This window comes from Mesoplodon densirostris, chromosome 7 (assembly GCF_025265405.1).
Source record: "Mesoplodon densirostris isolate mMesDen1 chromosome 7, mMesDen1 primary haplotype, whole genome shotgun sequence".
NCBI classification, from domain to species: domain Eukaryota; kingdom Metazoa; phylum Chordata; class Mammalia; order Artiodactyla; family Ziphiidae; genus Mesoplodon; species Mesoplodon densirostris.
In genome coordinates, this window is record NC_082667.1 from 62,591,440 (window position 1) to 62,618,129 (window position 26,690).

General features: G+C 55.4%; 4 protein-coding genes across 8 annotated transcripts in view; 1 reads left to right on the top strand and 3 right to left on the bottom strand.

The window, feature by feature from the left end:
- The first annotated feature begins 59 nt into the window (after nucleotides 1-59).
- ILK (integrin linked kinase) lies at nucleotides 60-6,898 on the top strand. 3 transcript variants are annotated; one of them, XM_060105351.1, is made up of 13 exons: nucleotides 60-162; nucleotides 552-735; nucleotides 4,074-4,239; nucleotides 4,422-4,517; nucleotides 4,703-4,799; nucleotides 4,898-4,981; nucleotides 5,093-5,178; nucleotides 5,313-5,422; nucleotides 5,533-5,660; nucleotides 5,749-5,870; nucleotides 5,967-6,066; nucleotides 6,174-6,304; nucleotides 6,488-6,898. In XM_060105351.1, the coding sequence occupies exons 2-13, from the start codon at nucleotides 647-649 to the stop codon at nucleotides 6,635-6,637; spliced, it is 1,359 nt and encodes a 452-aa protein (XP_059961334.1). In that variant the 5' UTR covers nucleotides 60-162; nucleotides 552-646; the 3' UTR covers nucleotides 6,638-6,898. The 3 variants fall into 3 exon arrangements, with proteins under 3 accessions (XP_059961334.1, XP_059961336.1, XP_059961335.1); XM_060105353.1 differs by having other exon boundaries at nucleotides 61-162; nucleotides 601-735; XM_060105352.1 differs by lacking the exon at nucleotides 60-162 and adding an exon at nucleotides 195-297.
- Nucleotides 6,873-8,292, bottom strand: TAF10 (TATA-box binding protein associated factor 10). The gene is made up of 5 exons (XM_060105354.1): nucleotides 8,026-8,292; nucleotides 7,732-7,886; nucleotides 7,427-7,491; nucleotides 7,224-7,338; nucleotides 6,873-7,039 (listed from the first exon to the last, which is right to left on the bottom strand). The coding sequence occupies exons 1-5, from the start codon at nucleotides 8,255-8,257 to the stop codon at nucleotides 6,950-6,952; spliced, it is 657 nt and encodes a 218-aa protein (XP_059961337.1). The 5' UTR covers nucleotides 8,258-8,292; the 3' UTR covers nucleotides 6,873-6,949.
- An 873-nt stretch (nucleotides 8,293-9,165) lies between these two features.
- On the bottom strand, nucleotides 9,166-15,919 carry TPP1 (tripeptidyl peptidase 1). Of its 2 annotated transcripts, XM_060105350.1 has the most exons (13): nucleotides 15,831-15,919; nucleotides 15,644-15,715; nucleotides 15,242-15,381; nucleotides 14,259-14,409; nucleotides 13,925-14,052; nucleotides 13,648-13,826; nucleotides 13,267-13,465; nucleotides 12,926-13,119; nucleotides 12,623-12,687; nucleotides 12,077-12,197; nucleotides 11,834-11,992; nucleotides 11,540-11,665; nucleotides 9,166-11,366 (listed from the first exon to the last, which is right to left on the bottom strand). In XM_060105350.1, exons 1-13 carry the CDS (start codon nucleotides 15,872-15,874, stop codon nucleotides 11,226-11,228), a joined length of 1,719 nt encoding a protein of 572 aa, XP_059961333.1. In that variant the 5' UTR covers nucleotides 15,875-15,919; the 3' UTR covers nucleotides 9,166-11,225. The 2 variants fall into 2 exon arrangements, with proteins under 2 accessions (XP_059961333.1, XP_059961331.1); XM_060105348.1 differs by lacking the exon at nucleotides 15,831-15,919 and having other exon boundaries at nucleotides 15,644-15,824.
- Nucleotides 15,920-16,739: 820 nt separating this feature from the next.
- The window catches only part of DCHS1 (dachsous cadherin-related 1), a 34,736-nt gene continuing 24,785 nt past the window's right edge, over nucleotides 16,740-26,690 (bottom strand). For both annotated transcript variants that reach the window (XM_060103547.1, XM_060103548.1), the window contains exons 9-21: nucleotides 26,459-26,616; nucleotides 25,424-26,288; nucleotides 25,083-25,322; nucleotides 24,863-24,988; nucleotides 24,093-24,302; nucleotides 22,189-23,067; nucleotides 21,951-22,064; nucleotides 21,567-21,778; nucleotides 21,323-21,477; nucleotides 21,001-21,131; nucleotides 20,602-20,885; nucleotides 20,134-20,272; nucleotides 16,740-19,803 (exon numbers count right to left, since the gene is read on the bottom strand). In XM_060103547.1, the coding sequence (XP_059959530.1) occupies nucleotides 17,192-19,803; nucleotides 20,134-20,272; nucleotides 20,602-20,885; nucleotides 21,001-21,131; nucleotides 21,323-21,477; nucleotides 21,567-21,778; nucleotides 21,951-22,064; nucleotides 22,189-23,067; nucleotides 24,093-24,302; nucleotides 24,863-24,988; nucleotides 25,083-25,322; nucleotides 25,424-26,288; nucleotides 26,459-26,616 (6,125 nt within the window). In that variant the 3' untranslated portion in view covers nucleotides 16,740-17,191. The remainder of the gene's footprint in view (nucleotides 19,804-20,133; nucleotides 20,273-20,601; nucleotides 20,886-21,000; nucleotides 21,132-21,322; nucleotides 21,478-21,566; nucleotides 21,779-21,950; nucleotides 22,065-22,188; nucleotides 23,068-24,092; nucleotides 24,303-24,862; nucleotides 24,989-25,082; nucleotides 25,323-25,423; nucleotides 26,289-26,458; nucleotides 26,617-26,690) is intronic.

Sequence of the window (26,690 nt, forward strand, 5' to 3'; positions counted from 1 at the left end):
GAGTTTAGACACTGGTGGGCTAGAAGGTCAAGGAAGGCGGGCTGGAGGGCTGGGGGAAGGAGGCCCGCGCTAGCCAGAGAGGGCCAGGGGCGGGGCGGGGCCGGGCGGCGGGCGCGGCCGGACGGGAGTTCCCCGGAGAAGGCGCCTCCAGCCCGAGTCCCGGTGAGTGTGGGAGTACCCGTGCCCCCTCCCCAAGTCTCGAGCTCTACCAGGCGGTCACCCCTCACTCTGCCTACTCCGTTCCGAGCGGGGAACGAGGGCCATCCCCGGGAAGGACCTCCGACCCCCTCCCCCAGGGTATAGGGCGCCTAAACTCCCCCCTCCCCCCAGTTCTGTCCGCGGGTAGGGTCTCTGTGCTTGCTCTCGGACATCCCTTCGGGAGGTACTACCTCTTAATCACCCCCTACTTCGCCCGACCCGCCTTTCCCTTGCGCCCAGGGGACACAGTACGGTATCATCCCTCTGCCCCCCTAACCCCTTCACAGACCTCCAGTAGCCGGGGACGCAGTGCCCAGACCCCCACCCCAACACAAACACTTCTCTCCTTTAAGGGACAAGGCTTGGGGCTCACACACACCCCTTCCCTGGATCCTTCTACAGTCCCCACGCTTTCCCAATCGAGGGGACTCAGCGCCGGGACGCTGCTATGGACGACATTTTCACTCAGTGCCGGGAGGGCAATGCGGTTGCCGTCCGCCTGTGGCTGGACAACACGGAGAACGACCTCAACCAGGGGTGAGCTGAGGTGGCTGGTGGGGGAGAGGAAGGGTAAAGACATGCTCCTCTCCGCGATGTGGGGTGCTCACGTCTGGTGCGGGCTGCTGACTTTCCTATCCAGTGTGATGAGGGCTAAGCACAGCCAGTCAGCGGGGCAGAGGGTCTCCACACAGAAGCTGTTGTTTGAGCTGAATCTGGATTGAATAAGAATTTCACAGGCAGAGGCTGCAGAGAACTTTTCTAGCCTCAGTAAACTGCATGGGCAAAAGCTAGGAGGCAAGACACCCAGAAGAGGGTGCCCGGAAATTGTCCGGAGTTCCATACGGCTAGAGAATAGAAGACCTCTGTGGGCTTCTGTTGGCTGAAGCACTGGGTACAAGCGGAGAACGACAGGAGATAAGATTGGAAAGGTCTGCAAGGGTCAGCCAGATCATGCAAGAATATTTAGACTATAATAATGCATTTATTCCAAGAACAAGGGTTTAAAGCCATGTAATGATATGATGAGACTGTCCATTTGTTAAGTGTCATCTTGGATGCTTTGTGAAGAGCAGGTGGTGATGTGAAGAGAGGCACCAGAAGTGGTGATAGCTTGGACTGGAATTGGGGCAGGTAAAAAAGAAAAAAATGATCAAATTCCTGAAATCTTTAGGATAAAGAATTGGTGAGACTTGGTGTGGGAAGTGAGGAAGGTCAAAGATGATGACCAGGGTTCTGGCTTGGGCACTTGGGTAGATGGTGGTTCCTTTTACTGACATGGACAAGGCTGAAGGGTGATGAGTTCCACTCTGGACATGTTAAAGTGACAGTACAGTGAAGTGGAAATGTTGAATAGGCTGTTGGATTTCAGGAGAGAGATCTGACTTGGAGACAGATTTGGGAGATATTGGCATGTAGGTGGCACCTGAAGAGGAGGGTGTGAAACAGGGGATGAGAAATGTACAAGACCAAAAAGGAGCAACTGGAGGTTGAAGGAGAAACAGGAAAATATGCTAGTAAGGCTTGGAGAAGTGAATGTTTCAACAAAAGGGGAGTGGTCAACAGGTACTATAGACTGCTGAGAGGTCAAAGAACTTGAGCACTTTAAAGTAACCACTGAATTTACAATTAATTATATATTTGATGATCTCTGTGAGGGCTGTTTCAGAGGAAAACAGGTGAAGAAACCAGACTACACTTGGTTCCTTCATTTAAAGAACTATACTGAACTTCTGTGCTGGGTGCTAGAGGTCCAGAATCAGACATAATGCTTGCCTTCAAGGCAGCAACCCTGTGACAGGTTGAATGGGAGGTAGAGAAAGTGAATGTAGACAAGTTCTTTAAGGCTGGCTGAGACAGGACAAGAAAGCAGTAGTGATGTTGATTCAGGATGGTGGATTTTAATTTTATTTTAAAATTTTAGCTTTTGAGGTTGGGAGAATTTTTTTTTTTTTTTTTTTTTGGTACGCGGGCCTCTCACTGTCGCGGCCTCTCCCGTTGCGGAGCACAGGCTCCGGACGCGCAGGCTCAGCGGCCATGGCTCACGGGCCCAGCCGCTCCGCGGCATGTGGGATGCTCCCGGACCAGGGCACGAACCCGTGTCCCCTGCATTGGCAGGCGGACTCTCTCGACCACTGCGCCACCAGGGAAGCCCGAGGTTGGGAGAATTTATTTTTTAGGTTTGAGAGGTAAGGATCACCTGTCATCTTCATCCAGGCTTTACAGGTTTCCATTAGGCTCTATGCTATTTCTCCATAATTCGCAGTCACTCCTTTCGTTTTTCATATAATTCTTCAAAGGGTGCTCTGATAAAGACAGCGAGCGCAGTTAGTATTTTGTTGGTGGGGTTATAACGGGTCAGGTGAGGTTGTCCAGTGAGCCTGGCATCTAGGAAGACTCAGCTGCCAAAAGGTGAAGGGGTGGCATTAGTGAAACTGGTGCTGGTTTGAGTAGATAGGCTTTGGGGGCCCAACTGGCTATATGCTGGATATGAAGTGAGGGTGAACTTCCTGCTGGCCTCTTCGGGACTAAAGTTCAGGTTCTGAGGTGACCGGCGGCCTGACAGTGGGCAGAACCCTTGTGCCCATACTTTTGCTCTCAGGCTCTGGCCTGCTCTGGAGCTACAGACTGCCAGAGGCTGATAAGCTGGGGCACAAATTAAAGAGCTGGGATGCAAAACTGACCGATAAGCAGGGGGTGGTGATTGCTTTAGGAAGAGGGAGGGGAATACCCACCTCCCAGGAAAGGTTTTGGCTATCTTTGGGAGCAGATGAGGGCAGCTGTGGAGGGAAATCTAAGTTAAAGGCCACACCCACCACCCACATTGGCTGTGGGGACATCTGGGTGGCCCGCGGTGGCGGCTCCAGGCCCCGCCCTGAGCCCGCACACGGGAAGTGACCGCAGCACTAAGGCATCCTGAGGCTGCCGGCCCAGACCACGGACTGCCCCCCTGCTCCGCCCCTTGGATCTGCAGCCCAGGACTGGAGGGAATTTCCTTTTATGGCCCCAGGCCGTCAGGCCGGCCTAGCTTCCACCCAGTTGTTTATTTTGTTTGTTTTTGTTTTTTGTACATTTCTTTTACTTTATAAAATACAAGTTCTTGGGAAAAGAAAAAAGGCAGGTATAGCTTTCTTTCTAAAGAAGCCATTCTCATTTTCTTGTTTTCTGTGCCCAGGATTGCTTGAGTAGAGGAATCCTGTCTTATGTGGTGGTATCTACTTCATGAATGACTTATCAAAAGCATTTCTCCTTTTCATTATAAACCCTTCCAAACCATCATTTTAATTCCATTCCCTTTTTAGATCTTAATTTCAGTATCAGAACCAATCAGTAAGCTTGCTTCCTCTCCCATGAGCTGCAGCTTTCCTTTTCAAAGCTACCCCTCCTTCCCATTAACATGCACTGAACAGCTGCTGTCACTCCTTTCTCTCAAGAAGCTTACAGTCTAATAGACAAGACAGCCCACTAACAGATTTTTACAATCCAGTGTGACAAGTACTGTAGTAGGGGGATGTGCCAGATGCAGTGGAAAACAGAAAGGACCAACAGATGTTGCAAAAGGGGTGCAAAGGAAACCAGATGAAGAATGTTACCACATAATGAGGGCATGCCAGGGAAGAAAGGCTAGTGGGAGATGGTGATGGAGACAACGAATCATATGGATTTGTTGGGATTTCACGTAGTGGTTGGTTGGGTTTGAAGCTCAGGGGAAGGTCTGAATTGGACAGCTTTGGGAGTTGCTGGCATGAATGAGAATCAAAGTCCTAGAGGTAAAGTTTCTCAGGGAGAGTATGCAGAGTGACTATCAGTTTTTTTTGTATCAAAGCCTTTGCCCCCATCCCACCTCCAGATCAATGACCATTGCCCCTTCCTCAAAGGGACGATCATGGCTTCTCCCCCTTGCACTGGGCCTGCCGAGAAGGCCGATCTGCTGTGGTCGAGATGCTGATCATGCGCGGGGCACGAATCAATGTGATGAACCGTGGGGATGACACCCCTCTGCACCTGGCAGCCAGTCATGGGCACCGTGATATTGTACAGAAGGTATGTATGAACCCCTGCCTCTGTCATCTACTTGATGTACCTGCCTGGAAGTCAGCCATAGGCACTATAACATACCATAGAAAGTATGTATACTCTTCTCCCTCCTTGCATGCCTCAACACACGTCTCTCATTTGGGACTGACTGCACCTTCTGCCTCTTTCTGTTTGGCCATGGGGACCAGCTGCTGCAGTACAAAGCTGACATCAATGCAGTGAATGAGCATGGGAATGTGCCCCTGCACTATGCCTGTTTCTGGGGCCAAGATCAGGTGGCAGAGGTGAGTACTCAGGCCCTGAGTTCTGGGATGGGTGGGAAGCAAAGTCTGAGCTTGAGTGGGAGATTCTAGAACCCTCAACCCATCCTGAGTACTGCCCAGTACTCACAACATTCACAGGGTTTGTACTGCATCTACATTCATGGTTGGTTGTGACTGCCCTCATCACAGCCACCTTTTAATTCCAGGACCTCGTGGCTAATGGGGCCCTTGTCAGCATCTGTAACAAGTATGGAGAGATGCCTGTGGACAAAGCCAAGGCACCCTTGAGAGAGCTTCTCCGAGGTCTGTCCCCACCCACCGCTCGTGTCTTATCATGTTTCAGCCTATCTCCTCCCACCACACAACAGCTGAAGCCAAGACTGTTTGTCTTTCTTCCCTAGAGCGGGCAGAGAAGATGGGCCAGAATCTGAACCGTATTCCATACAAGGACACATTCTGGAAGGGGACTACCCGCACTCGGCCCCGTGAGTCAGTTGTGAGGGTAGGGGTGGTGATAGAGAATAATCCTGGGCTCCTGGGGCTGGGTGAGGAGGAGGCTGGTTAGAGGGAAGTACCTGACCTGCCCGTACTCTCAGGAAATGGGACTCTGAACAAACACTCCGGCATTGACTTCAAACAGCTCAACTTCCTGGCGAAGCTCAATGAGAATCACTCTGGAGAGGTGACCCCTACCCTTGCCCTCCCACCCCCCCCACACATTACCTGCTCTGCACTCGTCTTAAGTTTTTCCTCCAGTTAGTGGGCAGGAAAGCAGTGGCCTTAGTTAAAGCCTTCTAACCCATATCTGTCCTTCAGCTATGGAAGGGCCGCTGGCAGGGGAATGACATCGTCGTGAAGATGCTGAAGGTTCGAGACTGGAGTACAAGGAAGAGTAGGGACTTCAACGAGGAGTGTCCCCGGCTCAGGTAAGGCAAGGCCTAAACTGGAAGCCTTGGTTCCAAGGAACCCTGCTCAGCACCCAGAGGGAGATCTTTTATGCTGGGTCTCAGCCAGGGACATTCTCTGCCTCTTCCAGGATTTTCTCCCACCCGAATGTGCTCCCAGTGCTCGGGGCCTGTCAGTCTCCACCTGCTCCTCACCCCACCCTCATCACACACTGGATGCCATATGGATCCCTGTACAATGTGCTACACGAAGGCACCAGTGAGTAGGGGATGCCAAATCTCGTGGCGGGGGAGGGGAGAGAAGTGTAAGCCTCTCCAAACTATTTAACTCTTGCCTCCTCTTTTAGATTTCGTTGTGGACCAGAGCCAGGCTGTGAAGTTTGCACTGGACATGGCAAGGGGCATGGCCTTCCTACACACACTAGAGCCCCTAATCCCACGACATGCACTCAACAGTCGTAGTGTAATGGTGAGGTCACAACTTCACTCCCGGCCCAGGCCCCAGAAGCCCTTTCCCTATCTAGAATAGGACTTACCTCCTTCCACACAACTATCTTCTCCTCAGATTGATGAGGACATGACTGCTCGAATCAGTATGGCCGACGTCAAGTTCTCCTTCCAGTGCCCCGGACGCATGTATGCACCTGCTTGGGTGGCCCCTGAAGGTGAGTGAGTGCATTATGTTGGGAGGCAGAGAAGGGGCAGCTCAGTAGTAATGGAAGGGAGCAGAGACAGGATAGGCAGCTGGAGCAGTTAAGTCCTGTTCCTCCAGCTCTGCAAAAGAAGCCTGAAGACACAAACAGACGCTCAGCAGACATGTGGAGTTTTGCAGTGCTTCTGTGGGAACTGGTGACACGGGAGGTACCCTTTGCTGACCTCTCCAACATGGAAATTGGAATGAAGGTGAGAGCATAACTGGATATACTCGTGTTGGGGGAATGGTGGTGGTAGTGACAGTAACTGTAGTGAGGCTGGGCCCTTCCTACATTTGTTCAAATATACAGAATCCTGTCCTGAGGGCTAGAGGCCGCTCCCCACATGAGACTCAAGTGCTGAGACCCACGTTGTTTTTCCTTGTGCTTGCAGGTGGCATTGGAAGGCCTTCGGCCTACCATCCCACCAGGTATTTCCCCCCATGTATGTAAACTCATGAAGATCTGCATGAATGAAGACCCTGCTAAGCGGCCCAAGTTTGACATGATTGTGCCTATCCTGGAGAAGATGCAGGACAAGTAGGGCTGCAAAGTCCTTGTCTAAACTCCAGAGGTGTCAGGACACGGTTAGGGGAGTGCACCTCCCCAAAGCAGCAGGCCTCTGGTTGCCTCCCCTGCCTCTAGTCATGGTACTACCCCAGCCATGGGGCCCATCCCCTGCCCCCATCCCTACCACTGTGGCCTAAAAAAGGGAATGGGCTTAAAGCTTTGTCACTTGCCACACGGTGTCTCCCAGCATGGGAGGGATCAGCCCTGCCTGTCACAATAAAGTTTATTATGAAAACAGGCTGGTGTGGGGACAAGGGGACGGACAAGTACATTTAGATTGGGTGGCTCAGGTGAAGTAGTGCGGCTTCTTCACATTGATGCCATACTCGCTGAGGGCAGGGGTCAAGTCCTCCATGGTTAGAGTGTACTTGCGGTCCTGAGGGAAGAGGGAAGAGCACCAACTGAACACAGGAATTTCCAGATTTCAATCCCAGGTGGGTGGCCCTGAGTAGGTCTTTCACCTCCCCTAGGGCTTAGTTTCCCTCAAAGGGGTTTCAGGATAATTTAAGCCTCTGCTGCTGTAGGAGGTAATAACTGACTCAGTGAGCCTCCCCTCACACCTTGCTCTTGCTTCGGGAACTGCCAGAGGCTGTGCCCTTCATTTTGCAGTGCTGTAGGGCATCGTTGGCAATATCTGAGATGAATTTCTGGGCAGCTAGGGAGATGAGCCGAATTCTAGAGAGAAAAAGATGGTATGAGAAGGAGGTGGACAACAAACTCCACACAAGCACCCAAGGCTCTAACCTGCCCAGAGTTTACTCACATGCGTGGGTCCGAGGCCTCAAAGCCAGCACGGTTCAAGTAGTAACCAGTCACTGCATCGGGGATCTGAGAAATCAATTAGACGACTGTCAGTGTTAGCCCTGTGTACTGTGGGGCTGAGAGTGGGAGGGTAAGGGAAATGGAGGGCAAGCCTGGCTACCAGGAAGCTCCTCCTTTGGGTGGGCAGAAGGGATAAATCACAAGAGCTAGTAGGGGAGTAAACGCAAGAGGACGCTGCAAATACAGGCGGCGTGGCACAAGCTGACGTGACAGCGGGCCAGCAGCCTGTTCAGGCGGGAAGCCCACCGTAGGCGTGTAATCCTCCAGCTGCATCAGGAAGTCCACCAGAGGCGTGCTGGACACCACCGGCTTCACGTCTCCGTTGGCCGCGCTTGGCAGCACGTAAACCCCGTTAGACATGGCCCCCTCCGGGGGCGCCGCGCCGCCCGCCGTCACCGGAGCTGGAGGAGAACCAGCAAACTGAGACATGGAGGTGGGAGGCGCGGGGGCCCAGCTAGGTCTGCCTTAACCCTCTGCCCTCACCCACCGCTGGGGCCAGCCCAAGGCGCGGCCCTCGCCCTCCCCCGTCCCGGCCCTCACCCGCTCCGCGCCGCTCGGCCGGCTCCCCGGCCCGCGCCGCCACGGCTCCCGTGCCCCCTGCCGCGGCTCCAGCCCCAGGCCCCCCAGCTGTCCCCGCGGGGCTGGCCTTGTTCTCCGCAGCGACGCCAGCGGGCAGCGCGGCGGGGGCCGAGACCGCGGGTGCCGGGCCCGAGGCCGAGGCGGCAGAGGCCGGCGCCGCCTCGGGGTCCGCGCCGGAGCCGCTGCAGCTCATCGGGCCGGTGGGAGAGGCGGCGAACAGAGCCGCTTCCGCTTCCGTTCACGTTACGCACGCACCAGGGTTGACGTCACACGCCTCGCGACTCGCCCCTCCCACGCCACGTTCGCTCCTCCCTTAGGCTACTCGCCTCTTTCCGCGGCCCCTCCGGCTGCTAGATGACGAAGGCCGGTGGGCGGAGACAAAGTGCTGGAGAACCGCGGAAGCGGGAACATTTCTCCTCTCACCCCGCGGTTGTCCTAGGCGGATCCGCTGGGATGGGAACGCTTGAATGTCGAGGAGTCTCTTCCGTAGGCCTGGGACCCCTCACCCAGCCTGACGCCCGAAAACCTTGCTTTGGGGCCCATCGCCCTGACACCTCTCGACCGTTGGTTGCCTGCCACTCTGCATGCTTTCTAGTCCCTTTATTCAGCCTTTTAAGGGTTTGTAGTGGAGTTGGATAGCCTCTCCCTGGCAGCTGCCCAAAGAAGTGAGGGCAACAGGAGAAAGTGCTGCTGCAGATGGGGAGGGAAGTACAGTCCTCCCACCGTATAGGTGGTGAAGGGTGGGCAGGATTGGTTCTAGGACCCTCCCCTCAACCCCCTTCCCTCCCCCCCCGCCCCCGCCATGGATACCAAAACCCATGGATGCTCAAGTCCCTTATATGAAATGGCATAGTATTTGCACTGTATACTTTAAATCATCTCTAGATTACTTATAATATCTAATACAATGTAAATGCTATGTAAATGGTTGCTGGTAAATTCAAGTTTTGCTTTTTATAACTTCCTGGAATTTTTTTTTTTAATATTTTCAATTCATGGTTGGTTGAATCTGTGGCTGTGGTATGTCAGGATACAGAGGGACGGCTGTCTTTCAGCCTGAATAAACAAGATATGCAAAATCACAGCTAGTGAAAGAGTGGGTTTTTCAATGCAGCAAACATTTATTTAATTCCTATTTGCCAGTCCTGAGCTAGGGCCTGCAAATACAAAGTTAAGTAGGACAAGGTTCTAGTCCTCTAGGCACCAATAGTCTTGGAAAGGGAGGCAAACAGTTAACTGGCCATTTCAACAATATTTGGGGGTTTAAATACTGGAGGTAGACACAGAGTGTACAGTGCAAGGGAGGAAGGGAACTAACAGGTGCTGCCTGTATCTGTGTCAGGCATTCTATTAACTTTATCCCATTTAATGATTCCCTGAATATTAGAGGCAGGTATCAATATCCTCACGTAACAGATGAGGAAAAAGGCTCAGAGAGTTGAACTTACTTGTTCAAGGCTCTCGCCTACTCTATATCAGAGCCAAGAATCAAACAGGTTTGTTTTCAAGGATCTAGGATTTTTCTGTCATACCAAAATCAACTAGCTTCAGGGAGCCAAAAGGTTCACACGAGAAGGTGACTTCTGAGTCTCGAAAGAATTCTGGAAATCAACCAGGCAAAGGGAGCCAGGTGTAATGTTAGGGCCCAGAATATCTTGAGCAAAAGTGAAAGTGTCTGTGGGGAGGGCAGGAAAGGATAAACAATTTGTTACTCAGGAACAAATGGCAAGTAAGGGATTAGGTTTTTAAGTCATGATAAAAAGCCTGAACTATATCCAGTAATCTTTGAAGGGTCTTAATCAAGTAAATGACCTTATGGGATTTGCATCTTACTCTGGTAGATGGTTTAGGCAAGGGCCTCCTCAATTCAGAGGAGAGGGAATATGGCTCAGGGCTAATGTAGTAGCAGTAGAGATGGAGAGAATTCGATGAGTTCTAGATATACTTAGGAAATACAAATGGCAGGACTTGTGGATTGATAAAGATATATTTAAGAGGTAAAGTCAGCAGGACTTGTTGATTGAAGATGATGATGGGAGGAGGTGAGGAAAAGGGAGTCTAGGATGACACTTTAGGTTTCTGGCTTGGTTGGAAGAAGCATAGTGTCATTTTTTTTTTTTTTTTTTTTTTTTTTTTTTTGCGGTACGCGGGCCTCTCACTGCTGTGGCCTCTCCCGTTGCGGAGCACAGGCTCTGGACGCGCAGGCTCAGCGGCCATGGCTCACAGGCCTAGCCGCTCCGCGGCATGTGGGATCTTCCCGGACCGGGGCACGAACCCATGTCCCCTGCATCGGCAGGCGGACTCTCAACCACTGTGCCACCAGGGAAGCCCGCATAGTGTCATTTACAAAAAAGAAACAGAACAGTTTGGGATTGGGAAGAAGGGAGATGAAATATTGAGTATCACACATATTACTTTTGAGGTATCGATCACTGTTGGATAAAAAGTCTGATATAGTGAGATGATGGCTGTGGATGCCAGTGATTGATTTGTTCCAGGGTCAATGAGTAGAGCAAGAAGAGCAAAAGGCTAAGGATGGAGCAATGAAATACAACAACATTCAATGAGGAAGCGGAGAAAGAGAAAGAGGGAAGAGGGAATGAAGGAGGAATAGGGAGTGGTCAGAGGAGAAGTTAAGCCCTGGGAAGTAAGGAAGGAGAGGCAGTAGACTACTGTGACAGAGAGCCCACAGAGCAAAGATTGGGAAGTGTCCACTGGATGAAGCAGCAGGAAGGCCTTCATTTCTCAGTGTTTCTCAGGGGAGGAAAGAGTGAAAAAGTAAGAGCAGAGGTCTCATGGCAATGAATTGAGGAGTGAAGATGAAGTGAAATAGTGTACTACACAGACAGTGTAAACAACTGAAAAAAAAAGTTGAAAAAAAAAAAGAAGAAATGGAAGAGGGGGCGGTGTGCGGAGGAGGCTCCCAAACAGTGCAGGTTATAGCATCTGTAGAGGAACCTGGGTCAGGGGCAGGGGAACCTGAGTATAAGGGAGCAGGTAGCGTTGGGAGTCAAGTCAAGCTCACAGCATTTCTGGGTTAGGGAGATAAGCTGCGGCAGTCAACAGTTGAGGGTTTAGCAGGGCTTCCAACAGTGCAGAATCAGGGACCGAGCCACCAGCTGTGGGGCAGTGGACAGGCCCACTCTTGTAGCAAGAAAGGATCAAGGGTTAATTAGTATCTTCAGCAGAGCTGGGAAGTTGGGTGTTCCCCAGCCTGTCACAGGATCCCAGCCAGGACCAGAGCAGAAACCTTGACCCTCCACCTCTTCATTCAGACAGGACTCATGGCAGCCACGTGTTACCTAGGGAGAAGGTGGGCATCAGATCCCGGCTTGCTGATACTAGCAGACTGCAGCACCTCATCTTGTATTCACATTCCAGAGGCTATCCCACCCCATCAGAATTGTCCTCAAGTTCATCTTAGCACTCGACATACTCTTACGAAAGTGGCCACACCCCTCTCTTCCATACTCACATCAAAGAGTCCTGCCCCATGCTGCTGGTAGAGCCGTGGGTTGAGAAAACCAAGAGGGGGGAGGCCTCTGAGGATTCTGTGTTCATTTATCAGGGATAGGAGTCCCCCAAACACTGGAGTAGAGGCCTGCAAGGGTGAGGGTACAAGTAGAGGTTGGGGGTTGAGAGTGATTGGACTTTTTGGGAGGGATGGATCAGAGGTCTCTGAGGAATCAGGGGTTCTGGGTGTAAGGTCTTGGGGGTGGAGGGTGAGGGTAGTCCCTGGGCGGGGGTCTGGAGCCAGGCTAATTCTCACCGAGGTGCCAGACACCCATGGAATGGGCACATGGTTGCTGACCACCCAGTAGCCATCAGAGAGTGCAGCCACGTCTGGGTAGGCACGGCCGCTGGCATTGAAGTAACTGGATGGTGGCAAGTGGGGACTGGAGCTCAGGTACTGGGCTACAGCTTCCTCCTAAAAGGCATTCTTGAGTGAGTATCATCTGCTGAACTGAGGATCCCACCTGTCCCCCCTCCATCCACGCAAACACACACGTACCTGGTATGAAGGCCGTGGGAACACATTGCTGAAGCCGCCACCACTGATATAGTCAACAACCTCATCTGTGACTCGGAAAGGATTCTGGAAGGATGTGCCTCCCACCGTGGTGACATAGGGGCTGAGGGCAGAAGACAGCATTCAGATTGCAGGGTCCAAAGGGCACCTCCAAAATGCATGGGGATGGGTGAGTATGGGTCTGGGTCTTGCTGGAGGGACTGGGGAAGCACTCTGGTGAAGTATGTACATGGGGATGACTGAGAGATTTGGGGCCCTCAAGGCATGGCCTGAGGTGACTGTGCACACTTTTCCCTACAGAACACCCACCAAACCTCCCCCTAAAATGCCTGGGGACTGAGGAAGCGGAACAATGGAAGCTATGTCCTACTTAGGAGACTCGGGGCCTTCCTACAGGAAGAAGACGGGTGCAAGTAAAGTTGAGGGTTGGGCCACAGGAGCACCTGGTGCAATCAAGACAAAGGCTCCAGATCATGAGGTCATAGATGAATTGGTGGCCACAGGTAAGTGGTGGGCTGGGGTGCTTACCTGGAGGCAGGGAAGCTGGGACGGAACTGGTGTCTTCCAGAGACAGACCAACACCCAGCCCCACTGTCACCTGGGAGAGAGACCAAATTTGCCACTCAGTTTAATTGGTCAGAGTTTGGAATGTGGGTTCAGATGTCAGAGAGGAAATTCAAGTGTTAGTCATTACTGCAAGAGGTCAGAGTTGAGGTCAGGTCAGTGGTCCCTGTTGAGTTCAGATTATGAGATAGAGATCAGGTCCAGGAGTCACTGCGGGGTCAAAGTTCTGAGGCTGGGTGGGTGTGGGAGTCTAAGTTTGAGTAGGAGGTCACCTGAGGCAAAGAGCAGGGTAAGACCCCGAGCAGCAGCCTTCATGAGCTCGGTGTTGACCCGCTGGATGTAGGCGCTGCTGAGGGAGTCCTCATCATCCCCGTAGCTCACGGTGTGCACATGTGGCAGGGCTGACTCATTACTGAGCAGGAGGAGCCACTGCAGGAAGGGCTCCTGTGACTCATGCCGGCCTGGATTTTTTTTGGAGAAGAGGGCACAAAGGCCGTCATTTGGGAGGTTGTCAGGATCTCCCTGGAGCTCATGGGATTCCCTTGGGGAGGCAAAGATCACCACTCACCCCCACCGCTATCCCCACCAGCCAGTCCCCTTGGCAGTACCAGGGCTACTGTAGACCCAGGTGGAGATGTTGGCGCCAGCACTCATCAGGTACTCCACATCTAGGCTGGCCTCGATTCCGGCCTGGCCCCGGCCCTGCTGTCCGACCACACGGGCTACTGATGCCTGGTGTGCAAACTTCCCACCGAAGAGGCGCATGAACTCAGCCAGGTCTGAGTCATGGAAATACTGCTCCAGGAACTATGGAGGGAATCAGAGCAGATATCATGGGTCAGAGGACACAGCCCCAAGGGTCAGGTCAGGGGATACTGTCCCAGATCACAGGACTGGGGGTGAGAGCCCAGGGGTTAGAGTCAGCCCCAGGCTGGTCAGGCACCTTGGGGGGGTGCGGTAAGGACCCTGAGGCTCTCTGCGTGGCTCACCTGGGCACAGGCTTGACTGTTGTTGGTCGTGCCAGAGCCCACGTCTTGTGCCGTCAAGTTGTACCGCTCACGGATCACAGATGGGGTCACCCCCAGGTGCAGGCCAACAGTCCCTGGCACCTGTGGCTCAGGGCGTTGCCTCAGGGTTGATGTGGGGGGAAAGCGGTGCAGCCCCCCCACTGTGGGGAGGAGTCAGCCTTGAGGAAGAGATCCTTTAGCCTCCAACCCGCCATTTTATCACTGACCGCCCCCCACCACCAACTCCACTGGGTGTTACCAAAGTCCACGTGGGAGGCCAAGGCCTTCGGGAGCCGGTAGGGATGTGGGGACCTTACAACATGGGTCTCTGCAGGTCCCCCCATATAGCGATGAAACTCAGCCCCAGAGAGCAGCAGCTCTGCTTGTCTGAAGTCAGAGATCAGAGAACAGAGGTCAGAAAGCATGGAACAGAGCAGAGGAGGCTGCCTGAGCATCACTGGGCAGTTAGTCATTATCTCCCCACGTGTTTTCACCCACAGGCCCTGGCAAGCTCTCAGCTCCCTTCCACTGCGGTGACGAATCTCCCTGATGGGAGGATTGGTGCCCTCCATGAGGCAATTATTCCCTCTTACCGGACACTCAGCCAGCAAGTCAGAAAGTCCTGTGTAGTCACTGAGTGGCAGTTCCGGGCTCCAGCAGCCAAAAGCCATTTTTGGACTGTGTGGAGGGTCAGTGGTGATGGCCGGACCAGTTCAGCCACATCCTCTAGGGTCAGGTACTTTCCTGCAGGGATTCAGTAGGGGCTCTTACCTTCATTCCTTGCTTTTCTAAGTTGCCCCTTTTGAACCTTAACCAGGAGACACTGGAGCTTAACATGATGGCGAGTCACTGCTCTCCTGTGTGGATCATGCATACACCTCCTGGGTAAACCTTAGACTGCCCCCCTCACCACGAAGGGCTTCCAGCAGGGGAAGCCCACAATCCAGCTTGACCATTGGAGCAAAACATGGACCTTCTGGAGCAGAGTGGGGAGTAAAGTAGGGAGAAGAGTGGAGGGGGAGCGACTGCAGACCAGTGAGGGGGCTGGCAGCAGTCCAGGTGAAAGAGTTATCAGCTGAGTTGGTGGCAATAAGGAATGGTGAGACAGTGGAGTATTTCAGAGCTGGAACTGGCAGCCTTAGGGTCGAATGGAGGAGTAAATGAGAGTGAATTTAGTGGGGGGAGGTGAAACTTGAGGTTATGAGCACTTATATGTACTGGAAGCTACTTCCCCATTTGTCTGGTAGTTGGTAAATAGTAGAGTCAGAATTTGAATCCAGATCTGATCACCAAGCCTGTGCTCTTAACCATACCCACTTTCAGTTTTTGAGCCTGATGAACATAGGTGGAAAGTTTTGGAGGAAAGAATGTGAATTCGTTTGGGACACTCTAGTTCCAATTCACCTTTTTATTCAGAAACTCTTTAATGAGGGTCACTGGCATTCATCTGTCCTATACCACCCCCTCGACAGGCCCCAAGAGCACGTCCCTGACATGACCTGCACCGTCCCACACTCAGCCCAGTCCTGTGTCCCTCTACTGCATCCCACATCCCACCCCCAGTCCCATCAGGCACCGTAGCGAGAAGAGCTGGGATCCGACACAGCCTGCACCAGCTCGGACAGTCTCTCCAGGTTCTGCTGTCCCAGGGCAAACGTGAGACTCAGCTCTTCCTCAGGGTCCGCACGGCCCAGAGACACCCAGCCTGGTGGCAGCCTGCAGGGTCAGGGGTCAGGCACATGGCCTTCATTAGAGTAGGGATGGGAAGGTTCAGTATTAGACCTAGACCTTGGGGAGGATTCCAGAAGAAGATATGGATCACAGGAGGGGGATTATCGGGGACTGAGCCTGGGAATCTGGGAATAAGGCTATGGAGTGGGTACCAGGAGCTGGTAAGGGGGGTGAGGGAGGCTAGAACCAGGAAAACGGGTACAGGAGAGGCCATGGGGTAGGGGCTGTCAGTGCTAAGTCAACTCACGTCCGCTGCTGGTCAGGCTCCGGGCTGTAAGTGCATTTGCCGGCGACAAAGAGGGCAAGGAGCCCTAGGAGGCTGCAGGGGCAGCACATGCGTTTCAGCAGGAGCTGGACTGTCGTTGTGTTCCCCCCCTCCAACATATACTCCCTCCAACATGACTCCCTTCTCCCAGGGCCCCCTAGTTTCTTACCAGGCCCGGGGGCCCATTCTGCCTTTCCGCAGATCTGCTGTCATGTGACAGATCACATGAGCCCTCTAGTGCGCCGCCACCACCACCCGTCTCCGCCTAGAAACTAGTGACGGTGATGGCTCCTCCCTTGAACGGGTGGTCCTGAATGCTGAAGAAGGGGAGGGGCTGCTCCTCGGATTCTCCCTCTGTGGACTGTCAAACACTGGGTAAGCTCAGGGTTCCCCCACCTGCTGCCGGAATCCAGGACTCACCACAGTGTAGGCGGTGCTTAAGAAAGGGGCTTTGGAGGCCCACAGACCCAGGTTCTTACTAGCTGTATGATATCAGAAAGTCACTTAACTTCTCGGAGCCTAGGTTTCTTCACGTAGACTATGGAGGCTCTTATGTTAAAAGTGCTCTGCCTCAGAGGGTTGCAGTGAAAAGTTAGAGATAGAGCAGGCAAACCCCTCAGCAGAGAGCCTCACACGGCAAAGGCTCAACAAATGTGAGCTCTTATTACACACGAGTACATAGGGGCCCCACGGAAAACAAATGCACCACGTGGCTGCTCTTGTACCCACCTGCACCTCCCTGAAGACCCTCAGGCCTAGAGCTGGTCATCTCCAAGCTCTCTCCCCAGCCAGCCAATCCCTCTCTAGGTCACTGCCACAGGCAAGCCCCTGCTGTCTGCCGTCCTCTGGCCTCCTGCCCACGTTAGAGGGAAAGGTCGACTGCAGAGAGATGTGATAGTCAGCCTCAGGCTGGGCTCGGGCTCCCGGTGCCATCCCCACTCGCTCCCACCCTAGATGCCCCTATGTCCACCACCTTCTGTGACTCCTGAGGTGTCCACAGTGTGCCAGGTGGCTTCCCATCATCCCCCCACCCCTACGGCCCCCACAGAACAGAGCCAGACACTGGATACAAACTGCAGTTTATTAAGGCTCCAGAGTGAGAATTGGCACTTGATTCTGGGCAGGGGCAGGGGTGTCAGTGGAACCCAAAGGAGCTGGGCCCAAACAAGTTAGAGGGACTGACCCCATTCCCCCTACCCCCCAATAAATAAAGTCTCAGCACCATCTCAGGGTGCTGGCACAGGGCAAGAGGCCCGCACTGAGGAGGGCCCAGGGCTGCTGCCTCCTTCATCATCTTTCTCTCCACACTGTACCTGGCCACACGTCAGCGCCCAACAGGGCCTCGTGGTGCTGGTGCTCTGACAGGGCCGGGGTGAGACGTGAGACCCGTCCCCACTGGAGGGCTCTGGGGTGGGAAGCTGGCCTCCCCCGCGGCCAATCATGGTCCGAGGCTGCCCAGGGCAGGCTCAGATGGGGCCTGCATTGGGGACACTGTGTGCATCCCAGGTCGGGGCCCAGCCTGGGCCACAGCTAGATATGCAGCTCCGTGTCATCGGGTGGCTCCAGGCCGGACTCTGCACTCAGTGCTGAGGCTGAGGGGCCCTGGGCCACCCCAAATGGTGAGACAACAGGTGAGCGAGCAGCCAGAGGAGACAGTGAGGGTGAGAAGCTGGGGGACATGGCAGCTGAGGACAGGGAACCTTCATGGCTGATGGGGGAGCGGTGAGAGGCTGGTGGGAAGATGGCCCGGGTTGTAGCCGTGCTGGCTGGCTTGGGGGGCACAGACTTGGCTCCTGGGTGGGCCACGGCAGTGATGAGGGGGGGTGGGTCAATACGGGGAGCTGGGGGACATGGCCGAGCCTCATCCTTGAGCCGGGCGATCTCTGTGAAGACGCTGGCCAGCGGCTGGAACTGAGGGCACCAGCTCAGCAGGTAGTCCCAGTTATAGCTGCCACGGAGCTCCTCCTCACCAGCCACAATGGCCGTCAGTGCTCCTGCCACACATGGCTTGCCATCTGCTGGAAAGCCATAGTCCCCAGTGGGTGCAGGGCTTAGGCCACAGCCCCCCAAGAAGGCTGTGGCAGCAGCTGGGGGGCCCTCTTCTCGGTACAGAGTGGCTCCTGCACCCGGCAGCAGCAGCCCTGCCTTGCGGCCCTTATACCAGGTGTCGGGGGCAGGTGGCTCGCAGGATGTGTCACTCAGTCCATCTGCATCCTGCTGGATGCCGGAGTCAGGGCCACGGGCAGCCAGAGAGGAAGCCACACTGGCCACACGGGGGAACTCGTTGATCATGCGGATCTCGTCATCCTCTGCAGCCTCCGCTGAGCCTCGGCCGCTTGAGTGTGAAGGGTCCAGGGAGCCACCACGGGGGTAGGGTCCTCCAGCTCCTGGCCCACCATAGCTGGGGAGAGTCTGGTGATACAGGTGCTCTGAAGGCGGTGGGCTGGGTGGCTCTCGGCCCAGCTTCTGTAGAGAGCCACTGGCCAGGGGTGCTGCCTGTGACATCGGGCCAGGTGCCGCCTCAGCCTTGCGGCTCCGGGCCCGCACCAGCCCTAGGACCAGGGCTGCCAATGCGAGCACCACCACGACTCCCAGGGAGGCCGCCACAGCCCCCACCAATAGCAGGTTGAGGTCAGGTGCCAGGCCCAGCGCGGTGTGGGTGATGTCCACAGTTACGGGCACTGTGGCACTCCGGGAACCAGGCAGAGGCCCCCGTGCCACCACCTCCAGCCTCAGCTCCCGTGGTGCCTCCCGTCGGGTCCGGCCCCCACCCCCAGAGGTGCCTGTTCCGCTGCCTGGTGCCCGGCTGTCCACCCGCAGGTACAGGGCACCTGTAGTCTGGTTGATACCAAAATAGGGGGAAGAGGTGGCAAGGGAATAGAGCACCAGGCCATCAGCACCTCCATCCTCGTCTGTGGCCTGCACGTGACCCAGGCTGTGGCCACGCCGGGCACCTTCTGGCACTTGGAAGTGGAAAGCTGGAGCCAAGAATACTGGGTCATACTCATCCTCTCCAGTCACCAGCACTGACACAGTGACCGAGGCTGACAAATTCCCAGCATCGGTAGCACCCACCAGCAACTGGAAGCTTCCTGTGTGCTCATAGTCAAAGGCCACTCGTGCCCGCAACTCCCCTGTTGAGCTGTTCAGCGCAAATGCCTCACGACCCTCAGGCCCTGGCCCAGCCTCCAGCAGGTTGTAGCGGAGCCTTCCGAAAGCCCCAGCATCCCCATCAATCGCATGCAGAGTAGTCACGAGAGTGCCTGGAGGCTGGTTCTCTGCCAGGCTGGTGCTGAGCAAGCTCAGAGGGAAGGCTGGCCTGTGGTCATTCACATCTTGGACCTCGACGGTCACCGGTGCCAGAGCAAAGTGTGCCCCGGCAGGGTCGGCAGCCCGCACGACAAGCTGATGTCGAGCCTGGGTCTCACAGTCCAAGGGGTGGGCCAGTCGCAAGTCACCCGAGCTCTCATCCAGCTGAAAGAGCCCAAAAGGGTCGCCTGAGCTGAGGGTGAAACGCACAAGGCCATGCGGGCCTGGGTCAGCGTCAGAGGCCTCCACGTGCAGCAGCTCGGCTCCAACAGGTGCGTCCTCGGGTACTGCCACACGGTAGGATGCTCGGGTGAAGACAGGTGGGTTATCATTGACATCCAGCACAGTGACAGTGACCGGCACAGCCGAGCTTCGAGGTGGCTGCCCCCGGTCAGCTGCAGCCACAGTTAGATTGTACTGGGTTAGGCTTTCGAAGTCTAGAGGCTCAAGCAACACCAGGCAGCCCAGGGCCCGGGGGCCTAGTCCATCACCCTCCCCAGTCTCAGCCAGCCGGGGTTCCAGCTGGAAGACTCGGCCCCGGTTGCCACTGACAATGCTGTAGTCCACGGTGGCGTGGGTGCGGCTTCCGTCGGCATCTGTGGCCTCCAGGGTGAGCAGGGTGGAACCAGGGGGCAGATCCTCAGTTACTGCCACACGGTAGTGTGGCAATGTGAAGCTTGGGGCGTGGTCGTTCTGGTCCTGCAGCTGCACGTGCACTGTGGTGCGTGCTGCCCGAGCCGGCGTCCCATGATCTCGTGCTTCCAGCACCACGTCCACCACTCCTGGCCCTTCATGGCCCAAGGCCATTGTCCCCACTGTTGTGAACAAGGTCCCTGAGATGAGAAGGGAATGAAGAGAAATATGCCATCAGCAGAGGCTGTGGGCGAGCAGAGTGACCCTTCGGGGACTGGGAAATGGCCTCGGAAGTCAGACTCCAGGGAGTGGCCTGTGTGCTAGGAGATTACAGAGGGGCCTCCAGGATTCAGAGAATGGCTTCTAGGCATGCAGTCAGGACAGTGCTTAAAATAGAGACAAAGGGTGGAAAATGTCCTGCCTGGGTCAGAGATGTAGGGGTTAAGAGTTCAGGCAAGAAATTACAGGAATGAGGTCAAAACATGGCCCAGCACAGTCAAGGGTAAAGGGTAGATCCCAGAAGGACGCACCGTTGTTGGGGTCAACACTGAAGCCCTCAGCAGGGGAAGCCAGGTGGTAGGAGACATGACCATTGGCACCTGAATCCCGGTCAGTGGCAGAGACGGAGAGAATGGCACTGCCTGGGGGGGTGTGCTCAAGCAGCATCACCTGAGGTGTGAGGACAAGGGTTTATGGCCAAGCGTCCCAGCTGCCCACTCAGCCTATGTTCTGGAGCTTGGTCTCATGAGCTCTGCTTGGCATCCGTCCCAGCTTGGAGCCCATCTACCCCTTAGAATTTGGACTGTGCACCTTCCCCCATTTGTGGGCACTGGATGAAGAACCTGGACACAGTTCCCAGGACTTATAAGGCTGGTCTTATATCCCTAAAGATCCGTCCCCAAGTCAGTTCCGACATCCAGCCCACCTCAGATCCTTCTAGCCTTGTCACTCCCCTCCGTTGTGAACAACCCTGGGCCCAGAGGTGGGGGCATCAGTACCTGGTAGAGGGTCTGTGAGAAGGCGGGTGCATTGTCATTGACATCCTCCACGAGCACTGTGAGGTTGGCACGGCCCTCGTGAGGCCCGTCATGTGCCAGGAGCTGCAGATGGTAGTGGTCACGCTGCTCGAAATCCAAGGGGCCCGTGAGGGAGAGGCGGCCACCATAGCGGCCTACACTGAAGGGATCCTGGGGCCCAGAAGGGCTCAGCACATACCACAGTACTGGTCCTGAGTCCACATCATTCCCTGTTACCTGTGCAATCTCTGAGCCCAATAGTGCATCTGCAATACATGGGACGCGTGTGTGTGGCATGGTCCCAGAGGCCCCTGGCGCCCCCGAGTGGGGAAAAGTGCTTCGCTACCACCCTTTGTACCTCTCACTTTACCCAGAACTCACCTTCCGACACTCGGAGCTCCCAGGGCTGGGGGATGGTGGGGCGATTGTCATTGGTGTCGATGACCATCACCGTCAGGGTAGCTGAGCCTACCAGGGCTGGGCTTCCTCTGTCTGTGGCCATCAGCACCAGCCTGAACACAGAGCACAACCGGGGTGGGGCCCGGGGATAAGGGAGAACCTTGGGCAGGGATAGGAGGGCTCAGGACAGGCGGGGGGGTGGGGAACTCAGGACGTGGCCTAGGGATTGAAGGGGATTCCATGCGGGGCTCGAAACTGGATGGACCTGGGATGGAGCCTCAGGGTCTACAGACCCAGGCCTCACCGTGTTTCAGCCCAGATCTCACGGTCCAGGATAGCTGTGGTAGTGATAGTGCCTGTGGCTGAGTCTACATGGAACAATCCCCGGGCTGGCTGGGATGCGGCCAAACTGTAGGAGATCTGTCCACTGGGGCCTTGATCCAGGTCATCTGCTTCGACCTGGTGAAAGTAGGAGGCTGCTGGCACTGGGCTGGCCACAGACAAAGTCCACCCAGCCCTGCCCCCCATCTTCCCATCACACGCCACACCTGCAGCAGGGGTCCCTCCAAGGGCCTGGACTCAGGCAAGAAGGCCACGTAGTGGGGCCGCAGGAACCGGGGAGCATTGTCATTGGCATCTTGCAGGGTTAGGGTGAGCACGGAGAAGGCAAAGGCTCCTCCACTCTCCGCCTGCAGCACCAGTCGCAGCCGCGGGCTTGCCTCAAAGTCCAGCCCCTCTGCTGAGCGGACTGTGACGGCTCCTGGAGGGAGGTGGAATGTATCACTGACAGACCTCTTGCTTGCCCTAGAGCCTTCCTGTCTGAGGCCCGCTACTCAAGGGCAGCCTCTCCCCAACCAGAGTCTCCTCGGGCCCAAAGAGGAGCCCCGCCAGGAGCCTGTCCCCTCACAGAGCCCCCTGCTCCTGCCCCTTACCTGTACTAGGCTGGATGGAGAATGTCCCTTTCTCATTCCCACTGAGAATGCTGTATGTGATGGGTCCACTTGAGCCCCCTGTATGGATAGCCTTGGGGGAGACAATGGGAGTCCCTGCAGAAGGGATGATATTGGTTGAAATGTGAGCACTAGACTGAGGGAGTCTGGGGACTATTTTTAGTTAGTAACCCCAACCCATCCAGGGATACAAAGCTGGGAGACATGGTTGGGCACCCACCTGGGGGTGCATTCTCACGGAGCATGGCTTCGCTACTAGCCCGGGGAAAGCGGGGTCCACGCTCAGACTCTCCCTGCAGCCCAACAATGACCACGCCAGTGGCAGAGCGAGCTGGACGGCCAAGGTCGGTTGCCACGATGAAGAGGACACGGTCCTGGGGACCCAGGGATACAGGGGAGCGGGCCACACGGATTTCACCGGTGTAAGAGTCCACAGTGGTGCCAGGAGGTGGTGTGCCTGCCAGCCGGTACAGGATGGAGGCATTGGCACCAGCATCACGGTCTTCAGCTCGCAGAGTGGCCAGAGCCAGGGTTGGGGTGCTGAGGCTGGGGCCTGGGCGGGGCAGGCGCAGCCTCAGGGGACTGGTGGGGAAGGTGGGCGCGTGGTCATTGACATCGCGCACCATGATGGTGATAGGCACTGTGGTGCTTAGGGGTCCAGCAGCTGCACCATCCACTGCATTCGCGGTAAAGGCATAACTGGGACACTGCTCTCTGTCCAGGGCTGTGGCTGTGCGTAATTCCCCAGAGCTCGGCTCCAGCAGGAAGGCTCCTGCTGCACCTGCACCTAGGTAGTAGGTCACGCGGCCATTGGGCCCAGCATCAGGATCATGAGCCTGTAGCTGCAGCAGCAGGGTCCCTGCAGGCGCATCCTCAGGCACCTCCACAGAGTAGGCAGGCACAGGGAAGGCGGGGGCATGGTCATTAGCATCCAGCACTGTCACTGTCACAGACAGAGTAGCACTGAGAGCTGGCTGGCCTCCATCCCGGGCTTCTATCTGCAGCTGGAATGCTGGCTCCACTTCCCGGTCTAGTGGCCTCATGGTGGCAAACTCCCCAGAAGCTAGGTCCAGGACAAAGGCTTCTGCTGGGTCCCCATCTGCAGAGAAGGGCACGCACACATAAACATACATGTGTCAGCCCATGGGAGTGGGGGTGATTTACAGGCAACCTGGCAAAGAAAGAGAAAGAGAGAGGGAGAGAGAAAAGAGGGAAAGTGGGATAAAGGCAGAGAAACAAAGAGAAACACAGAAGGTAAAGAAAGATACTGCAAAGTAGCTTTTCTAAGAGTGTGGTCTGCGGACCCCAGGGATTCCCCTGAGACCCTTTTGGGGAGTACATAAGATCAAAACTATTTTCATAGTAATACTAAGACATTATATGACTTTTTCATTCTCATCAACTCACAAATGCAGAGTGGGGTCCGGATGCTACACGACATGTGATGACATCATGACTTGGATGGTTAATGGAATGTGTGTGCTTGTGTAGTCTTGTGTTTCCCAGAATATTCTAGGTAGAAAGTTTAGAGCATAAATATGTGTTGTTTTCAGAGATTCACTCGTTTTTGCTGGCTTGCGTTCAGTTATACCTGCTATAATCTTTGTAACCTCATTACTGTCCAACAAATTGTTAGTTGAAACCCTAACATTTCCTTGGATCTATGCAGAAATATGGCAAGTGGTATATTTCGTTGGCTTGTTTTGCAATGATATTTTAAAATTTTCTCATCTTTAATATCAAATATTATAAATATTGATATAATTTATTATATATTTTATATATTTATTAAATTATTATTTCACATTTTATTATATCAATAAATGCTGGTATCATATAAGCCAAAGTTCTTTACAGTCCTCAAAATTAAGAATGTTAAGGGTTCCTGAGACAAAAAAGTTTGAGAACAATGCTCTACAGGGAGAGACAATCAAGAAAGAAAAAGAAAGAAAAGAAACAAAAAGATAAAAGAGACAAAGAGAGATCAAGAACTGGAGGGGCACAGAAATAGATGCTTGGAGACACAGAAACATAAAGAGAAGGAAAAGGAGACCCGGGCACACTGGGTCTGACACAGGCCAACAAGGAGTACAGCTGGGCAAGTGGGTGCGGGAAGGTTCTCACCCAGGATGCGGTACTGCAGCTGCCCGTTGGCTCCCACATCCGGGTCAGAGGCCCGCAGCGTGGTAAGGGTCTGTGGGTCCTGGCCCTCAGGCACCTCCAGGGAGAGATGGGCACTCCCAAAGGTTGGGGCGTGGTCATTCTCATCCTCCACAGCCACTCGCACTGTGACATGGGTCAACAGTGGAGGCGAGCCCCCATCCCGGGCATACACTATCGGAAAGCAAAATCAGTGAGATCTAGCCTGCTCCCATCCCATGGAGGAATCCACACCACATAGTGTTCACATGTGTTCACCAGGTGCATACAAAAGTCAGAATGTCCCTCTCTCCACACCCCACAAGCACACAGGCACACATACATATATGTGGTGGTGTGACAGAAAAGGCACTAAGTGAGGTAACAAAAGATCTGAGTTCAAGTCCCAGCTCTGCCACTTCCAAGCTGTGTTAGCCTAAGCAAGTTACTTAATCTCTCTGGTACTCAATATCCACATGCTCCTCTCTTAAAAGGCTGCAGTGTAATCTGAGGGAATCCTAGAGGGCGTAGCTGCGACATTACGCATTTGAGAGTTAGTGTGATCACACTGGTGACAGCCTAGACGTCAGTTCAACTTGCACTCTGCCAAACTCTTGACTCCCCAAAAGTATTAAAAATATAATAGAAACTGTGCTCTAAGAGGTGGAAGCTTATAAAATGTACTTTGCGGGTCCTGCCCATGTAACACTGCTGTTTACAGCACCTCAGGCTTTGGGGATCCTGCCAATGCGCACCTGTCAGATTGATCTCCTCCTGCTCCTCCCGATCCAGGGCCCGAAGAGTTGTAAGAACTCCAGTGTCTGGGTCCAGGGAGAAGCTTTCGCCAGAGATGCCTCCATAAGTCACTTGCCCATTGGCCCCTGAGGAGGGGCAGCGTGGGGGAAGATCAGAGGGTGAATATACCCTTTCTTGACCCAGTCCATCCCTCTTTCAACTCATCCCCCCAGGCCTTACCCAGGTCTGGGTCGGTTGCCCTCAGAGTGAGCAGAGATGTGCCAGGTGGGCTGTTCTCACGCAGGAGGACGCTGTACTCCTGCTGTTGGAAAGTGGGTGCCTCGTCGTTGACGTCGGCGACACTGACAGTCAGGAGCTGCGTGGCTGAGCGCGGCGGGGAGCCGTGGTCGGAGGCCACCACAGTCAGCACGAACTCAGCTCGCTGTTCACGGTCCAGGGACCGCACCACGGACAGTGCTCCTAGTTGAGCGGTAGGGCGGGTTGGAAGGAAACCTCAACACTCGCCCCACATCAGCACCCTCCTCGTCCCCACCCCCACCCCCACCCCCGGCCCAACTCACCAGTACTGGGGTGTAGCCGGAAGTAGCCGTCCCCGCCAGCTGCCAGGCGATAGGACACGCGTGCAGCCTCGCCCAGGTCCGGGTCCCGGGCTACCACGTGCAGCGCTGCGGGCCCCGGCGGCTGATCCTCAGAGAGGCGCACACGTGAGGGCGACGCAAAGACCGGAGCGTTGTCATTCTCATCCGTGACAAAGACGCGCGCGGAAACGCGTGCTGCGCGGCGGCGGCTGGCATTAGCAGGCCGGTCGATGGCTTCCACGAGCAGCAGCAGAGCGGGAGTGGTCTCCCGGTCCAGGCCTCTCGGGGCGCTGAGCGCCCCGGTGCGTGAGTCCAGGCGAAGCGCCGGCACGGGCGGATCCTGGCGCAGCAGACGGTAGCGCACGTCGCTGTTGGGGCCCGGGCCGTCGGCGTCCGATGCGCGGAAAGTGTACAGCGCGGCGCCCGGCTCTGGGTTCTCCGGAAGCGCCAGAGCCAGCGGGTCACGCGCGAAGGCCGGCGCATGCTCGTTCTCGTCCTGCACGCGCACCTGCACTCGCAGCAGCCGCGCGCCCGCGCCTCCCGGCCCCTCGGCGCGCACTGTGAGCGCGCGCCACGCCGGGCCCGCCTCGAAGTCCAGGGGCCGTGCCAGGTACAAGCGCCCGGAGGCCGAGTCCAGCGCGAAAGTGCCCTCCGGGTCGGCGCCGCCCACCAGTGTGTAGGTGAGTGCGCCCACCCCCGCCGGCTCTGGCGGCGCCACAGAGCCCAACAGAGAGCCGGGCTGGAGCCCCTCGGCTGCTGTCACGGTCAGCACGACAGGCACAGGTGCGGCCGGGTCTGGGTCTGAGGGTTCCGGCGGAGGCTCAGCCGAGCGAGCTGAGGGAAGCACCTGTTGTGGACCCAGGAGGGAGTACGGAATCAGGCGGACCCAGGTAAAAGGGAATCTGGGCTGGCCTGCTGAGTAGCAGGAAGGGCGGTCAGAGTGGCCTGACTAGAGGAGAGGGTGCCCACACTGGTGACCAAGGAGGCGTGGACAGATTGGAGGGAGGGCAGCCATACCTGCACCAGCAGCTGGAGGCTGGAGCTCCGAGGGGGGCTGCCTTGGTCGTGAGCGCTTAGCGTCAGCACATAGTGAGGCCGCTCTGCTCGGATCAAGGGTGCTGCAGTGAGCAGCTCCCCTGAGTGAGGGTGCAGAGAGAAGAGCTCTGAGCCAGGACCTGGGGACAGGCAGAGGAAGGGCGAGGCCTTGGGTTCCAGAGCTGGGCATGTCACGAGGGCCTGCCATCACCCA